The sequence below is a fragment of the Bradysia coprophila genome (assembly GCF_014529535.1).
Source record: "Bradysia coprophila strain Holo2 chromosome X unlocalized genomic scaffold, BU_Bcop_v1 contig_185, whole genome shotgun sequence".
Classification (NCBI taxonomy): Eukaryota; Metazoa; Arthropoda; class Insecta; order Diptera; family Sciaridae; genus Bradysia; species Bradysia coprophila.
In genome coordinates this window covers 83,303-99,116 of record NW_023503305.1, presented here as the reverse complement: position 1 = coordinate 99,116, position 15,814 = coordinate 83,303, and the positions used below count along the sequence as shown (strand labels likewise).

Genomic DNA, 15,814 nt, shown 5'->3' with positions numbered 1-15,814 from the left:
ATCACAGTCCATATGATCAAGAGACTTGTACAATAGCACAACAGGCCCATCTGAGGCTTAGGTGCTGGGCTTACACCCTCCCATCTAATCTAATCTAATCCCTTACATGTGTACTATTTCCGGTTCATTATGTGGAAATCAACTTTAGCATGGGGTTAGGTAGTAAACCAGAATACATTCGATGCTGCGAAAGTAATTCAGTAGATGAGGTAACAATTTTGTGATAAAAGAAAACTAACAGGTGGATTTTTGAGCAACCATCTTTTACAAGTGAGGAATTTTTATATCGGAGCCGAGGTATACAACTACACTTGAGAAAAAGCAGTTGCCGAAGCTTCACGGGTGAATTTGTGTGAATATATCACAAACCTGTTTTTAGAGTAATGAAGTACGTAGTTTATTCAAATTCAAACTTGTGCAATTATGACTCACTTACTTGACTAAGTATGTAATATGGTATCAATTTCTATTATCGCATTGTCGATGGCATTCTTCATTCGCAGGATTGGGTCTCAAATCGTTATCGTTGTTGTTTGTAGATTGCATTTTGTTATTATTCTTATCTTGGGATACAAAAAAGTTTTTATTTTTTAAATTTTTGGTCCATGTCACGAAATACATTTTTCTCAAAATTTTGTACATTTTCCTTCTTTCAGCAATTTCTTAATCAAAATTACGATGAGTTTCAAAATAAAGATTGCACTTTTTCGTATCGGACTCGGCGGGTTCCACGTTCAGTGTGAAGCTGTGTGTTCTCATTTTATCGGGCGCACAGATATGTGCATGAAAACACGTCAAAATGACTAGATGAAGCAAATGCTTGAAAAGGGTAACCTTTACGTTGAATCCCATTCTGAAAAACAATAATTTCATGTACAATTAGTAGTAGTAATTAGTAATAGCTCGCTGCGTAATAGTTTTTGTAAAGCAAATGACTCAAACTGATAAATTAATTATTTTCATTCAATTTATCGTTCGTTTCAAATGTGAGATATGAGATATTACGAAGAGCAAATGACTCAAAATCTTCAACAAAAAATAGTAGCAAAAACAATATCCAGTCTGTCAGAGTGTTCCATAATACACTGTCCTACGTTCACCAAACATGGATATAGAATTGCAGGCAATAGACAAACCAACGACAACAGACCACCAGGACGAATCTATGCATGGTAATTTAACATGGTGCGAACGAATCAAATCCTTTCTGCTTGGCCGTTTCAAAATCACCTCAATTTCCATGACCTTTCTTCTTATGTGGTTACTATTCGAAACTCTTTTGTGTATTATTGTGCTTAATTGTGGGACCCATAACTATATTGAAAATTTCATCAATTATATCTGTGACAGTGAAAAGTGTCCAAGTTTATTGACCGATCTTCTATATTGGCGAATATTAGTGTCGTCTGTTTCGATAGTTGGAATTTTGGTGGTAAGGATATTTAGTCAAAAATGAGATCACAGATTCAATTTTAAAATGGTTGCAGGGGAATAGCTCACTTGTATTAATATGGGTGTTAATGAATGCACTGGGTCTGTCGCCACTGTTTCCAGTACTTTTTTCCTGCTTCTATAAATGTGAGTACGATTTACTTCATTGCAGTGACAAAGCAAATACTACTAGCAACTTAGAGTAATTATAATTACTCTAAGACCAGCAATAGGTATAAAGTGGAGCAGGTAACTCATTAACTCATCGTACCTGCTACATGTAAGAAACCGTCGAATGAAGATTGTAACATCACACTTCTTTAATTACAGATAAAGCTTTAAACAGCAAATTGGACAATGCTTCAGTATTGTGGAAGATCATACAATTCATTTACAAGTGTTTAATGTCAGCATAAGTCCAAATTGTACAAAGTTGATTTAAGTTTACAATGAGATTCAGCAATCAGCACTAAGTTCACACTTTTTCGTTTAGATATCAGGTGGTAGTTTGTTCGGTATTCATGAGCGTGGTCTTATTCAATGCGCAGAGAGATAAATACGTTTATATGTTTATGACAACAACGATACGACGAGCTCAAGCAAAAACAAAAAAGTGTAACCTTAGTGTTGAATTTCAATATAACTAAAATACTCAATAAACAAGCAAAAAAGATTGCCGCTAAACAACATCAATGCGAACAGAAACATGCAGACGCTCGACGAATAACAGTGACGACCAAGTCCAAGAAACTGACGGGTCAGGGGTCCAATGGGTTCCATTTCTTACAAAGTAAATAATTAAAATCGCCACATTTCCATTTTCTATTTGTTCATTGGACTTGGGAGTCATGAAGTGATTAGTATTATATAATCATAAAAACCGGCGATCTTTAATGTTGCAACTTTATTCAAAAAGTTCCACGTTGTTTCCATTTTTTAGTTTTACAGTGAGGGAAAATTGATATTCGACATGTTTTCCGATTTGGGAGTTGTTGTGGTTTGTAATTGATTCCACTAGAATTTCGTTGTACAAATGAAAATCTAGATTTTTTTTTCTTAAAACTTACTGACATATTTCGAATTGACGAACAAGACATTCTTTAAATCGATTTTTCACCATGAAGCCATGATGGCTCTTTTTTGGTCAAATGGAGAAAAATGTAGCCCACAACCAGATCTACATTTTTCTCCATTTGGCCAAAAATGAGCCATCATGGCTTCACGGTGAAAAATCGATTTAAAGAATGTCTTGGCCGGAAATATGTCAGTAAGTTTTATGATTCTTTTTGGTTAAAATAAAAAAATCTAGATTTTCATTTGTTAAATCAATTTTGTGTGGAACAATTTACAAGTCACAACACAGAAAACCACGGCAGAGTAAAGTAAACCAGGCAGGAGCGCTTGATTTGGCTAGAGATGTGAATAATCTGGTTGCCGTATTTTTTGCAAATATAATTTTATTTGACATTTGGAAAATGAACATATCCTGCCTGGATTATTTTACTCTGCCATGAGAAAACAGAGGGATAAATCACTGATTTTTTGATAAGGATTATATGGGATTATTTGGTGATTATATGGGATTATATGAGAAAGTGATTACTCCCTCGGAGAAAACATGTCGAATTTCACTCTCACTGTACAAGTATAAATGATGTTACTCTCGGCAAACGGCCTCGGTTCCGTTATGGGCTGTAATTTAAAAATTTTGGTACTGAAAGTGACGCTACAAATTAATCGTCAACATTCCAAAAATTAAAGATAAATGCCTAAAAGCACGGCAGAGTGAAATAAACCAGGCAGTAGCGGTTCATTTTTGAAACGTCAAATAAGGGACCTAGTACACTGTATGAAAATGAACTCAAATGAACACTGGCATAACGTGAAAAATTTTATTCGCAAAACTCAAAGGCTACTAGATAATACTCTAGTCAAATCAAGCGCCCCTTCCCATGGTTCACTTTACTCTGCCGTGCTAAAGCCACCGTGTTTAATCCATTGTTTCTTTATTTTTCCTAATTCTCTCATTTCATAACAAAAATATAACGAAATGAGAGAACTAACAAAAGTAAGGAGAATTAAAATAAGCACGAAATTGATAACACTACGGAACTTTTAGATGTTCGTCGGTGTATCCTGCGAAAGTATGGAGCTTTTTTCATTGGACAGTAACAATAAATTGTGATTACTATTTTCAACGAACCGATCTTCATCACCTTCTACTTTCTTCACATTACTAACATTAATGGTGCTCTGAACGTGTGTTATAATATCCACATCAACCGTGTTTCAATTTGAATACCAAATTGATATGCTTTTCATATGAAACAAAACAAACAATTTTTTGTTAATAAATTATATCAAAATATGAAATATCCAAATAAATGGCAAATAAAGTAATTTATGAACCATAAAATCGTAATTATAGACGATCTCAAGCTGTGCAGAGTGATATAAACAAAAGTAATTCAAACTCCATAACCGAACATGAAATTTATTAACGTAGGATTAATAAATTGTTGTTTTAAGTCATTGAATCAAATTAACTTGCATTTAATGTGATAAAACAAAAGCAAAAGTATCAAAATAACAAAAAAAAAAAAGTTTTTAAACAAAAAATAAAAATTGCATTTTTAAATATGCTAACGAAACGCAACGAACTGAGTGCAAAAACGAAGTGAATTGAAGGTATGGTATATCGTAGGTATGTGATTGTACAATGTGCCACAACCATCATAACTATATCAGAAATACTTAATGAAGTAAGCTTTGATGATAAACCCTTCAAATCGGACGTATAAAATAATGACTTTTACCTGTGAAACACTGGGATCGTGGTGCGCGGAGGCTTCGGACTTCGTTGGAAAGTTGAGTAACCTACATGAAGTGTTGACAGGAGAACCTCGATCAACGCATAAGCCTCGTTTTACAGAAGACGAATGCTGCCCGTATTATGGGAAAACGATTAGCATTTGGAGGAAATATTTTATTTTATTTTGTAAACACTTTATGTTATTCAATAAAATATACTTTGGTTTAAGGATTCGTTTCTCTGTAAATAAAAAAGTTGAAATGTGGAGATAGGACGTGGCAACTATCTGCAGTCTACCCAAAATTTTGCTTGCCCAAAAAATATTCTCTTTTTTACACATAATTCAGGAACTTACAGTGAGTAGCATTCTAGAACCAGTCACTGTAATAAATTTGTAATTTTTCACTGTTCTTGGGGTTCCTAATTTTTGAAATGTCAAGTGTCTTTGGTTTCTTTATCAGTTTTTAGTTTGTCAGTTTTATTCTACTAATACAGAGTGCTCGTGCAAGGACGTAATGTACAATTAACTTTTGAGTTTTGAAATTTACCAGTCCATCAATTTAAGACGGCTCAAGTTAATTGTACATTACGTCCGAGGTTTCAAATTGTTATTTTGACGTTAATTTGGAAGCTCGTAACGTACAGTGCCTTACGTAAATAAGCAATGTAAATGCATATTTCATACGAGCGAACAGCCATTGACATTGCCGTATCGCGTAAGAATTGTTAGTTTGGATAGTTTTTAATTATTACAGTGACTAACAGTCTAAAGGCACTGTGATAATTAAAAATCGAAGTCTAAAGTCAAAGTTTATACAATTAGCCGCCGAGTAGTCCTGCATCTGAATATATTCAGAACAACAATTTGAAGCAGTTTTTTGATTTGTAATAAGATGGTCATAGCTTTGTAGCTTTGCATGTTCATGTGGTTTATGTATATCGAAAAAATTAAGCTTAAATCGCGGTTCAAAACAAAATAACAGACTGCTTTGCTCAACCTCTAAACTTCATTTTAGTGACGTCCGATGTTCTAGACTTTAGATGTTCTAGAACCCGAAAAATAATCGAAAAAGCTATGAGTTATGTTTGAAACAAGTTTTTAATTGTCTATTGTTGACACTCGAAGAGACTTTAATTTGAGCAGCAGCTCAATCAATAAAACTGTAGTTTTATTTTTGACAGCTTCAAAGTTCCTATTGACAAAACATTAGAATCCTGACAACAAAATCTGAATAATTCTTACTTTGATGTCTCTCCTGAGCATCTACTGAACGCACTATGATGTATCGGTGAATCGAAACTGAATCGGATTCATCTCTAAATTTAATCGTTCTATCACACGGTAATCAACAGTTAAACTACCTGTACACAACCGTGCACCTGACCACACCGATGGTTTCGAATACGGAATTTTCTTCTCAGCGCAGCTAATCTAATTGAAATTAAATCGAATTGAAAACATGATTCGAGAATCGAAACATGATCAGAATTACTGATGGAAACGAACTTACGACTATAACTATGTTGATTTCTTAACCGATTCACCTGCTACATCAATGCACTCGCTTAATTACTAGATTTCACAATAGATCGTTCACGATTTTTACGATTAATTTTACTTTCGTAGCTTTCGATTCGCAATCCTTTTCGACCGTCTCACAACATGGCTTTTTCCATTCTTCCGACTGTCATTAGTGACAAATTCAAAACCAATGTAAATATAGTGAGTAGGTAATGCCATAGGTAATGCCATTCAGACACGCGGTGTAGCACATAAGTTCGATGCCAATGACATCTTTTTTTAAATGGTTGACTATGATTTACTTGTGTTTTCGCAAAATATTTTTGCTATCTCACAACAGATGGCTCGAGTTTCTATTCCATTTTTTGTTTTTAACGTGGGGAGGAGATGGCGTTTATATCGAACGTTTGTGCCATCGCACATCTGATTTGTTTATATATGGCATTACCTCCTCACTATATTTACCTTGTTCAAAAATTTCCAAGGGCACAGTGTTGCGAGCTTTCGACTTCAGGGTAACATTGTTGCCGTCAGCAACATTTTCATATAAACTTGACCCACCTTAAGTCTTCAGAAAAATAATTAAATCAACTACTGAATCGAGTGGAAATGATGTCACACCAGGGCCTATTTTACGAAAACATGTTTCTCAAGTTTCTGAAAATTTCCAAAATGTTTCTTAAAGTTTCTTAAGGAAACTTTTCTAGAAACTTAAGGAAACTTTGAGAAACTTTAAGAAACTTTAGAAAACTTTTCAGAAACATTTTGGAGACTTTCAAAAACTTGAGAAACATGTTTCCGTAAAATAGGCCCTGTGTCACACAGGTCACGTTTGACCCATTGATGGGGTTTTCTTAACTGCAAGAATCTAAATTTTAATCGATTACCATATATCCATAATGATCCAGTTCGACCAATTTCCGTTGTGGGTGTGTTTTTCTTGTTAGTTTTGCACGTTGATGAAGTTCGGCACATTTTTGTTTAAAAAAAAATCATTTTAAAAAGTTTCGACGTGATGAGGTCAAGACATAAAGAAATCTTCCACTCACCCGTTTATCATGATTTTATATACGTACGGTTCGTGTAATGAAACTGTTGAACGAGTTAGGTATACTTATATGTAAATGATAAAATAATATAATTATTTGCTTCTGGCAAATTCATACTCAAATTACAAAACAATTAAAAACAATTTAACGAAAACCAAAAATTACTTCGACGAAGAACAGAAAAAAAAACTGATTTGCCTCGCATCTCCGCATCCATACAACAGGGCATCATCACATAATATTTGATTTATGCTATGCTTTTAGTCTTGTGTTTTGTTAATAATGGCTGTTTGTTTTGTTTATCATCCGGCCCCGTTCAAAATATAAATTGAATTTATGTATGGTACAAGCAGTTTAATAATAAATTCAAAACATCTTCGGGTAAATATGCCTCTCCAGTTGAACATTAATATGAAGACGAAAAAAACAGCAACAACAACAAGAGAATAATAATACAAAAAAACGAAATCATATATTGTATGTATAATTCGATGATGATGTGCACAAATATATTATTTTAACAACAAGATACAAGATCGGACCACCCCTTTAATGAACATCTAATTGCAGTGTTTACGCGGCACCCGATTAGACATATTTTTTCAACATCAACCGTTGAATGTAACGATGTAGATTATAAATGTTGTCCAGCAATGATAATGATTTATTAGTTCAATGCAGAGGTGAATTGGAATCTTTGTTATCATTCACAAGGAGTAATTTGTGCACTAGTATAATCATCAACATTCTTTTGATCTAAGAATTGTCAACAGACTACCACAATATCTTGATCTAAATTAGTTTCTACTTGCTATGGTGCTATATTAAAAAATTCGAAACTTTTCGCTCATTTTATGCACTTCAGAGAGCGAATTCGATACTTACTCCCCTTATGTGCAATGGCGTTTAACGTTTAATGTTTTTATTGTCAAACGGCTTCAGAACAAAAATTTAAAAAATTATGAATGAAACAATGCTGACAAGTAGTGTCATACTCTCAGTGTGTCGAAAATCGAGCGTTTGTGCGGTAAGCAACACGGAAGTGGAAACGACCCAGTCGACCCGTCGGAGTCGTGACCACCCTCTGTATTTGTAAACGACCACAGACGGCCAGCATATAACCATGATTATTATCGGATCTATTACTTCCATCGATCAACGTATTTTTAATCTTTCAAATCTTGTACTTCAATTTTTTTAACATGCATTTTACTTTATTAAGGACCATATCACCTAGAGCTTGTCATTATTTTTGTCGTCGTTACCGATAACAGATGAAGAGCCCTATGTGATAAAAAAAATGAGTGCGCGAAAATTTTGTCACACCCAAAATGAATGCGAAAAACATAGCTAACGCCGACCCGTACGAAACACCTATTCGTATGAAAAGCCTTTAATGTGAAACTCTTCATTTCTCTTACTTCGTTTTCTTCTCTGCTGAAAAACTATTCTCACTTTAAAATCACTTACATTATCGACTCTTTGCCTTGCTATCATCAACAAATAAATTGCCGGAGGCAATATAGACAGCCCCGTACGAAGACAAATTTCATAAATTCCTATTATTTAAACAGCTATATTTAACTATATTTCACTATAAATAAACATTTCACAGATAAATATATGCTATTATATAGCTCTATATGCCTGTATATAGCTTAATATAGCTGTATATAGGTATATATAGATGTCCATATATGGAATCCCTGAAACCCCACACACATAACAAATTATTTCCATGTTAACAGAAACTCTCTAAGTACCATTTTTCCCAAGATATATCACTTTTCATAAAATCCAATATGGCCGCCGGCAGCCATTTTGTTAGTAGACGCGGATTTTGTTCGGAAATAGTACCGACGCTTAACATTCGTTAATACCTTTCAAACAAAAAAAAAATCATGAAATTCGGTCAAAATTTACTCGAGATATTGTCAAAATACACCACGTTCACTGTACTTCCGAGTAGCCAGATAAGAGCTCACTTCAAGAGACCTAGCTCACGCTCCGGAGAACATAATTTCATGAACTTTTTTTCCCCTGATTAGTACGGTCAATACCTATCTAATAAAGCTAAAACGGATGAAATATGTTCAAATTTGGCCAACCTACAAGAAAAAACTGCTTGCCGCCCTGTGCCTGTTTCACACCAAGGGGTCTAACTCATGAGTCGGTCATCCGATTTCCATAAACTTTTTTTTTGCCGATCGGTATTGTAAATACCTTTTATATGACGTATCACTGACAAGTGTAGTGCTTAAATGTCTGGAGATATCGTCGAACAACACTTAGGCACTTATTGGGCCCCAGCTCCGGAGAGGTCGATCCGAAATCACCCATCTTCGAACTTAGCCTGTCTTTTGACATTACCAAACGAGGAAAAAAAGAATTTTTAAAATCGGATGCGTTTTACTCAAGTTAGAGAACCCACAGACAGACGGACAGACGGACAGACGGACGGACATTTTTTTTTCGCGGATTTGGCATCTCTATACAACCACAATAGGTTTCCCCTTACTCGGGGAGTCCAATTCGACGTGTTACAAACGTATGCGTAAACCTATAAGACCCCAGTACTTCGTACGGGTCTAAAAATAACAACCACCATACAAGTGAGCGTATGTAAGTTTGTGGATACTTGTTCACAAATTGCGTTCAGTTCGAAAAAAGGAACAAGTTTACTGAAAATTTTGATTTTGTTCATGTCTGAAATGTGAGATACGAACAAGACGACTTATGGACTCCTCGGGCTTACAATCGACATCTAGCGCTAAAAAATACCTTCTTGTTTCATAAATAATCATTATCGTTCGTCTTCATAGAAGATTTCCTTTACCTTTGCACCCATGTGAGTTAAAGTTCAGCTCATGGTCCCTTTCATAGCTCAAGTACTTTCGATTCAACTGATTATTTTTGTTAAAGTTACAAAAAGCTTTGTGTTTTGAACCATCAAAAGCTACAAAATTGGACAAAAACACTTTTCCTAACTAGTGTTGAAATATCGCGACTTTGTCGCTTATTTCCCACGTTGTTTATGCTATAAGGCTTTTTCATCGAAAAAGAAGTTTCCAGCTCGAGCCGCAGACGAGGAAAATAACTATGAACGCACTAGTGTAAAAATATATGAAAATCCACTTCGATATAGATATTAAAGTAAAAAAAGTATGTCTGTCGCTGTCGTGGTTTTTACGTTATTTTTTGGTTGACTACACCAATAACAAGAATTGAAACTCACTTCTCGTTTCATTGTATTTCCACCTAGTACACATCTGCTTTCGGGGCGTACCGATATGACAACGCTCATATATTATAGAAAATCATGTTTGTAAAAAAGAGCTTTTCGCCAAGAACTACCATATCATCATACATAGTTACAGTTGTTTTAACTCAACAAATTCGCAAGATTGACCTTTTCAATTTATAAAGAAAAAAATTAAGTTCACTTGTTGGTTTACATTTGTTATTGCAGTTTTCAGTGCAATTTTACGTGTTTTGTACACCTCACACAAAGTGAATGAAGTAACCTGCTGAACAATTTTACAAAATTAAAATCGAATTTTTAATTATTTTCGTTTTTCAATTAGAATTCCTCTGTTTCTGTTCAGTAAGACCGTGACGTGACGAGCATCATATCATGTTAATAAGAGTTTTAGTTTGAAGCGAAATGCTGTTAGAAACTGAGGTTTCACTCTTTTCTTTACAAGGACCTTTTATGTGTGTTTTTTTTTTAATACACGTAAGATTCGTAGATGATTTTCAAAGCATCAAATTCCACTCATGCCAATTTTTTTGTGTAAAAAATAAATAAATCCAAAGAAATGGATTATCTCAATAACAAAAAAAAAAAACTTTTTCCATACGACTTATACGTAAAACGCTATGAAAGACTTGCGCTCTGTACAACTTGAATGTGCCATGTTCGCTTATGTATACTTTTTACATATCACCGAATCTACGAAATCTATTTCGATTCTCGACCTGATGCACCCCATTTTTAATCAAGAAAAATAACAATATATTTGATACTTACAAGAGGGATATAACCGCATATAGAACGGATCAGAGTTCATTTCGGAAAGATTTCATGTTTCCACATCGTTGATCATTGAAGTAATCAATTTTTTTTATATATTTTGCAATTTTGTATATGTAGTTCTCCCGACTGTATACCAGTTAATTTCAAGGGATTTTGAATTTTAAGACAGAGAGTCGGTCTTGTGGAACTATATATAATGTTATATTAATGTTAGTTATTGGGTAAAAATAATACATCTCACATTCGTACAGTTAGGGTGCGTGGTGGCACTGGTTCTGCGGCCATGTACCGGTAGTCGGATACCTATTCATTCATAAAAAAGTAACAGTGGACTAGTAGTACATGCACGGAGATGCACCCACCGTAGATGATGTACTTAGTCGGGACGCCGAAGATGGATAGCAATGGAGAACAGCATTGAAAATAGCCAAAACCTATTCGTAAGAACGAGGCTACGTAATCTAAGAGAGAGAATTTTCAATTTCCTAAAATTCAGTCACATTTGGTCTTCGCAAAAGCATCGATACTATCGACAGTCAGTACATAGTACACATAGAATATAAAGAAAATCATAAATAGAGTGACACATTAATCAATTTCTTTTTCTCTCGAAAATTGGGACATTGAATTCAACTTTTTTTCGAAACAAAAAAAAGTCAAATTTATTGTTTGTTTGTTCGTTCCAACCTGTTATTCAGCTTCATCAGATTTCTTTTACTGATTAAATAATAACATACAATATCTGTCTACTAACAAGACAAAAATATAATGGAAAGAGGATATCGTCGAAACTTTTTTGTCGAATAATTTTTTGTTTTGTTTTTTGTTAGACTCGTACGAACCGCGTTTTTCATGATTAAATGGATTATTGGTGTTCAGGCGAGGAATAGGACAGTCCAAAAGCCTTTCAGTGCAACATTTTCTTCCTTTTACCTGCAACGCATGGGTAACGAAATCATATAAACCATATAATATAACCATTGCTTATAGTTAAATGTAGAAACGGGACATGTGACATTAGCGAGTTATAAGAAATAGTATTTTTTTCTAACGCATGCTAATAGGTTTTCTTAGCGAACGAGAGGTTTCCAGCACTAGCCGGAGGCGATACTAGAAAAAAATAAATAAATTTTCATTCACTTTCGAATAGGCTTAGCAAAAGCGTCAGGTAAAAACAAAAACAAAAAAAAATTGAAAATTTTTGAAAATTATGGAAATTTAAGCAAATTCTCAGAACGTAAAGAGACATTCCTTAAAAACCGGTGAAAATCCTCTTAAAATCATTGAAAGTGCTGAGAGGATTTTCTTTTCAAATCACTCTTTTTAACGTTTCGCTTCTACAAACATCCACATGCTTTTCATTTTCGACTTTCAAAAAAAAACTTCTACATCTATGCCATAGAAACCAGATGAAACCAAAACAAAGAAATTTCATTTTTTCTATACATTTCATTTTTACACAGTTTTAGATATGTCAGAGTTTTAAATGTACCCAGTCAATTAAGTTCTTCCCAAATTATGAATTTTTGGCGCAAAATTTAAAATTTCTATCGCGAATTCAAATATTGCGCAATTTGGGAAGAACTTAATTGACTGGGTACATTAAAAACTCTGACATATCGACAATCTTTAGAAACTGTGTAAAAATGAAATGAACAAACTGTAACTCGCTATAAAATGTCCAGTTTCTACATTCAACTATTCATATGTTTCCTTGCAGTTATTGACAATTTCTTCAGCCATTTTTTTAGGAAGACTGTAACAGAGAATTTCTCCCTTCTTCTACCCACACTAAATATCCTAAGATGTAGAGGCAAAAGTACTTGTTTGCCGTAGCAAATCGTGACTCTGGTTGACTTAAAGTACCATGGCTTTGGTTATATTTAAAATTGGGAACACAGAAAAACGATCGAATCTAATGGGTGATTGAATTTTGACCAGTTCGACGCAGAACGTTATTCTAAGCAAAAAATTGTTCTCTAAAATGCACTGATTTTTTTATAAAATTAATTTTGTTTACAAAGTACTACCCTAAATCGACCCAATTTTGTCAGCAACCTAAAGTGTGCCGGAGGCAGTTTTTAGTGTCGATGAAAATAAGTATATGTAAGGTGTTCTGCAGCAGAACTACATATGGGCATCGACAATTCTAATCGAAAGAATTTCTAAAATCAGTGTAAAATCAAAAATATACGGCCTCCATTTTGTAATTTTCTTACGGGCGGCTGTACGTTTCGATGTTTAGACGAACTTATAAAAAGATTAGTGCATTTTTGAGACATGCCGTTGAACAATTTTTTGTTTAGAATAATGTTCTACGTCGATTAAAAATAACTTATAAAAACTTCAATCCCCCATTGCTTCTGTTTAACAAATTAAAAATCGTAATAAATAATTATCTATAGGCACTAAAGAAATTCGTAAAACAGTAAGATCATTTCTTCACCGATTGTAAAATTTTTATCAGCAAATAAAAAATGTTTAATTTCGGTAACAATGTTCTGTTCCTGGAGTATAAAACGTAGATCCGTGTTACAAATGAGATTTGAAAGTTAAAAGACCTGTAAATGTGTGTAACTTGAGACTACTTTGTTTCTTTGCGAAATATAGTCGGATCTCAGGTCCACAGTATATGGCTATATATTTGAGAAAGAAAGAGAGAGTGAGAAGAAAACCGTGAATTTATTCCATCAAAATTATCTTCTTTTTATATTTAGTTTTGCTGTGTTCTTCGTACAAACTTTTAAAAAAGTGTTTGTAAAATTTTTGTAATGCCCTACATCAGTGATCAAGACAGGTCTTAACAACAAACTGTCCGCCCATTGTATCAGTTTTAATTATAACGAATTGTATTAGCCTAGTTGATCCAATTTATTAAAATGATTTTTTAAACATGCACTGCACATTTTTTTCCTCTTCTTCATTTTATCTTATATTGTAACGCTATATTATACCTTTTAAATTCTCAATATTAGTTAGGTGTTCCTTTTTTATATTCTTATCTCACATTCTGACATAACAATTAATATAAAACGAAAATTGGTTTTGATAGATGTGATGAAGTTCAGGTGAATGAGTGAAATGGATATGGGTTTTTGTTGATATTTGACGATATTAATCTGTTAGACCTACTAGTTGAATTGACGGGTAAGATTGATAAATTGTAAAGATTTTCGAGTGAAACAAAAAAAATTTATTGAAATGTCATTCTTAATTGACTTTGACGTATGAAGACTACCTGGTACCGGAGGTGGCGAATAACAAATCTAACGTACCCGGTCCTACACTACGCAAGACCAAAAACAAATCAGAAACAAATTCGACTAAAGCTATGCTCCTGTTAAGTAGTTGAGGAAGAGTCATTAAAATGGTGAGCACATTGTTCAGAGGTACACTGATAAAAAAAAATTCGTCAACATACGTCCAGTATTGTATGAAATGGCTGGCAGACAGCTTCATTTCTACCTTACTTCGGATATGTATATTCCAACGTCTGACATGTATATTCCAACGTCTGACATGTATATTCCAACGTCTGACATGTATATTCCAACGTCTGACATGTATATTCCAACGTCTGACATGTATATTCCAACGTCTGACATGTATATTCCAACGTCTGACATGTATGCTGTACATGTTCGACATATAAACATACGAGTGACACGAATAGTCAAGAGCAGTATGTATGATTATACGTCGGGCATGTACGAAATACATGTCAGACGTTGGAATATACATATCCGAAGTAAGACAAAAATGAAGCCAGCCATTTCATACATACTGGACGTATGTTGACGATTCTTTTATATCAGTGTAGTAGAGGAAAGATCAGACAAAATTTTACATGTTCTTCATTTTGAATTCGGTCATTTTTGTCGCCAAAGTTGTAGATTCTGATCTAAAGTCTCTAAAGTTGAAAATAAATAATGCGACAAAATTCTATTAGGTGCAACACACACCCACCCATTATCCCTACTTTAACTAGATGTCATACATAATTAATGTAATATTAACTCGTTTTACCTGTCACCATGCATTTAGTACTTCCAATTAGACACTATATGCTCATCAAATTTAATATTAATTAATTGCCTCGAGTAAGTTACAATTCCTTTTTGAATAAAAACGTGTTGCCAACAAATACAAATTCATTATTATTTCAACACTTAACCACTAATCAAAGAACACGTTAAAAGAACATTCCTCATTCGAAATTACCTGTTTATTTAAGCAAACATTTACAACAACAACAACAAAAAATCTGTCCAACGTTTTTATAGCGTAGCATCAGTAAATCTGTTAACTGCTTTAGGTGTATTTTTAGAGGGATTTTCTTATTCGTTGCACCATTTGCATTATTATAGGTCCGTTTTCCATACTATGTTTGTACATAGCATCGCATGATTTGTATCGTGATGAAATGAATTTAAAATGTCGAGAGGATTTTCGGAAAGATCTTAGAATACGTTTTAATGAAGGCAATTTTATATTAATCAAAATTTACGTCAAACAGCGCCGTAGCATTCCTGACGAAAATTGCTTTTCGATTACAGTCCGAAAGGTCGTAATAAACGCTATTAAGATTGGTCAAAGTTAAACTGTTCAATTACTAGCAGTGCCACTTAAAAGATGAAGTACTAGATCTTAGTTTTGTTTCATGGATGTAAATGGATGTATATTAATTGATAGAAACTTTCGAAGTAAAATGTAACAAACCTTGTAATCAATGCTGTGTTAGATGCTTTTCTGAGCTTGTCAAAACATTTCGGTCACTCTTTAATCGGTAAATGAACCTGAGCCCACTACCCATCGATTGAACCCATATTTTTTATTGATAAATTTTAAAAATTCATTGAATCGAAGGATTTTCTTTTTATAACTTCACCTAAAATCAAACATTTACAAAATGCCGTATTTGTTTCGGTCTGTTATAAATCTGGAATATTTAATCGAAAATCATT

The 15,814-nt window shown here is 33.8% G+C and overlaps 1 protein-coding gene across 1 annotated transcript; it reads left to right on the top strand.

Annotated features, from left to right (window-relative positions):
- Positions 1 to 892: 892 nt before the first annotated feature.
- On the top strand, positions 893 to 2,395 carry LOC119068405. The gene is made up of 3 exons (XM_037171968.1): positions 893 to 1,432; positions 1,488 to 1,578; positions 1,762 to 2,395. The coding sequence occupies exons 1-3, from the start codon at positions 1,106 to 1,108 to the stop codon at positions 1,845 to 1,847; spliced, it is 504 nt and encodes a 167-aa protein (XP_037027863.1). The 5' UTR covers positions 893 to 1,105; the 3' UTR covers positions 1,848 to 2,395.
- Positions 2,396 to 15,814: the final 13,419 nt, after the last annotated feature.

Excerpts from the sequence above, each read along its gene's own strand:
- LOC119068405 (XM_037171968.1), top strand. The coding sequence starts at position 1,106 with ATGGATATAGAATTGCAGGCAATAGACAAACCAACGACAACAGACCAC. Across the intron at positions 1,433-1,487 it reads CGATAGTTGGAATTTTGGTG|GGGAATAGCTCACTTGTATT; the intron begins GTAAGGATATTT and ends AAATGGTTGCAG. Across the intron at positions 1,579-1,761 it reads TTTTTCCTGCTTCTATAAAT|ATAAAGCTTTAAACAGCAAA; the intron begins GTGAGTACGATT and ends CTTTAATTACAG.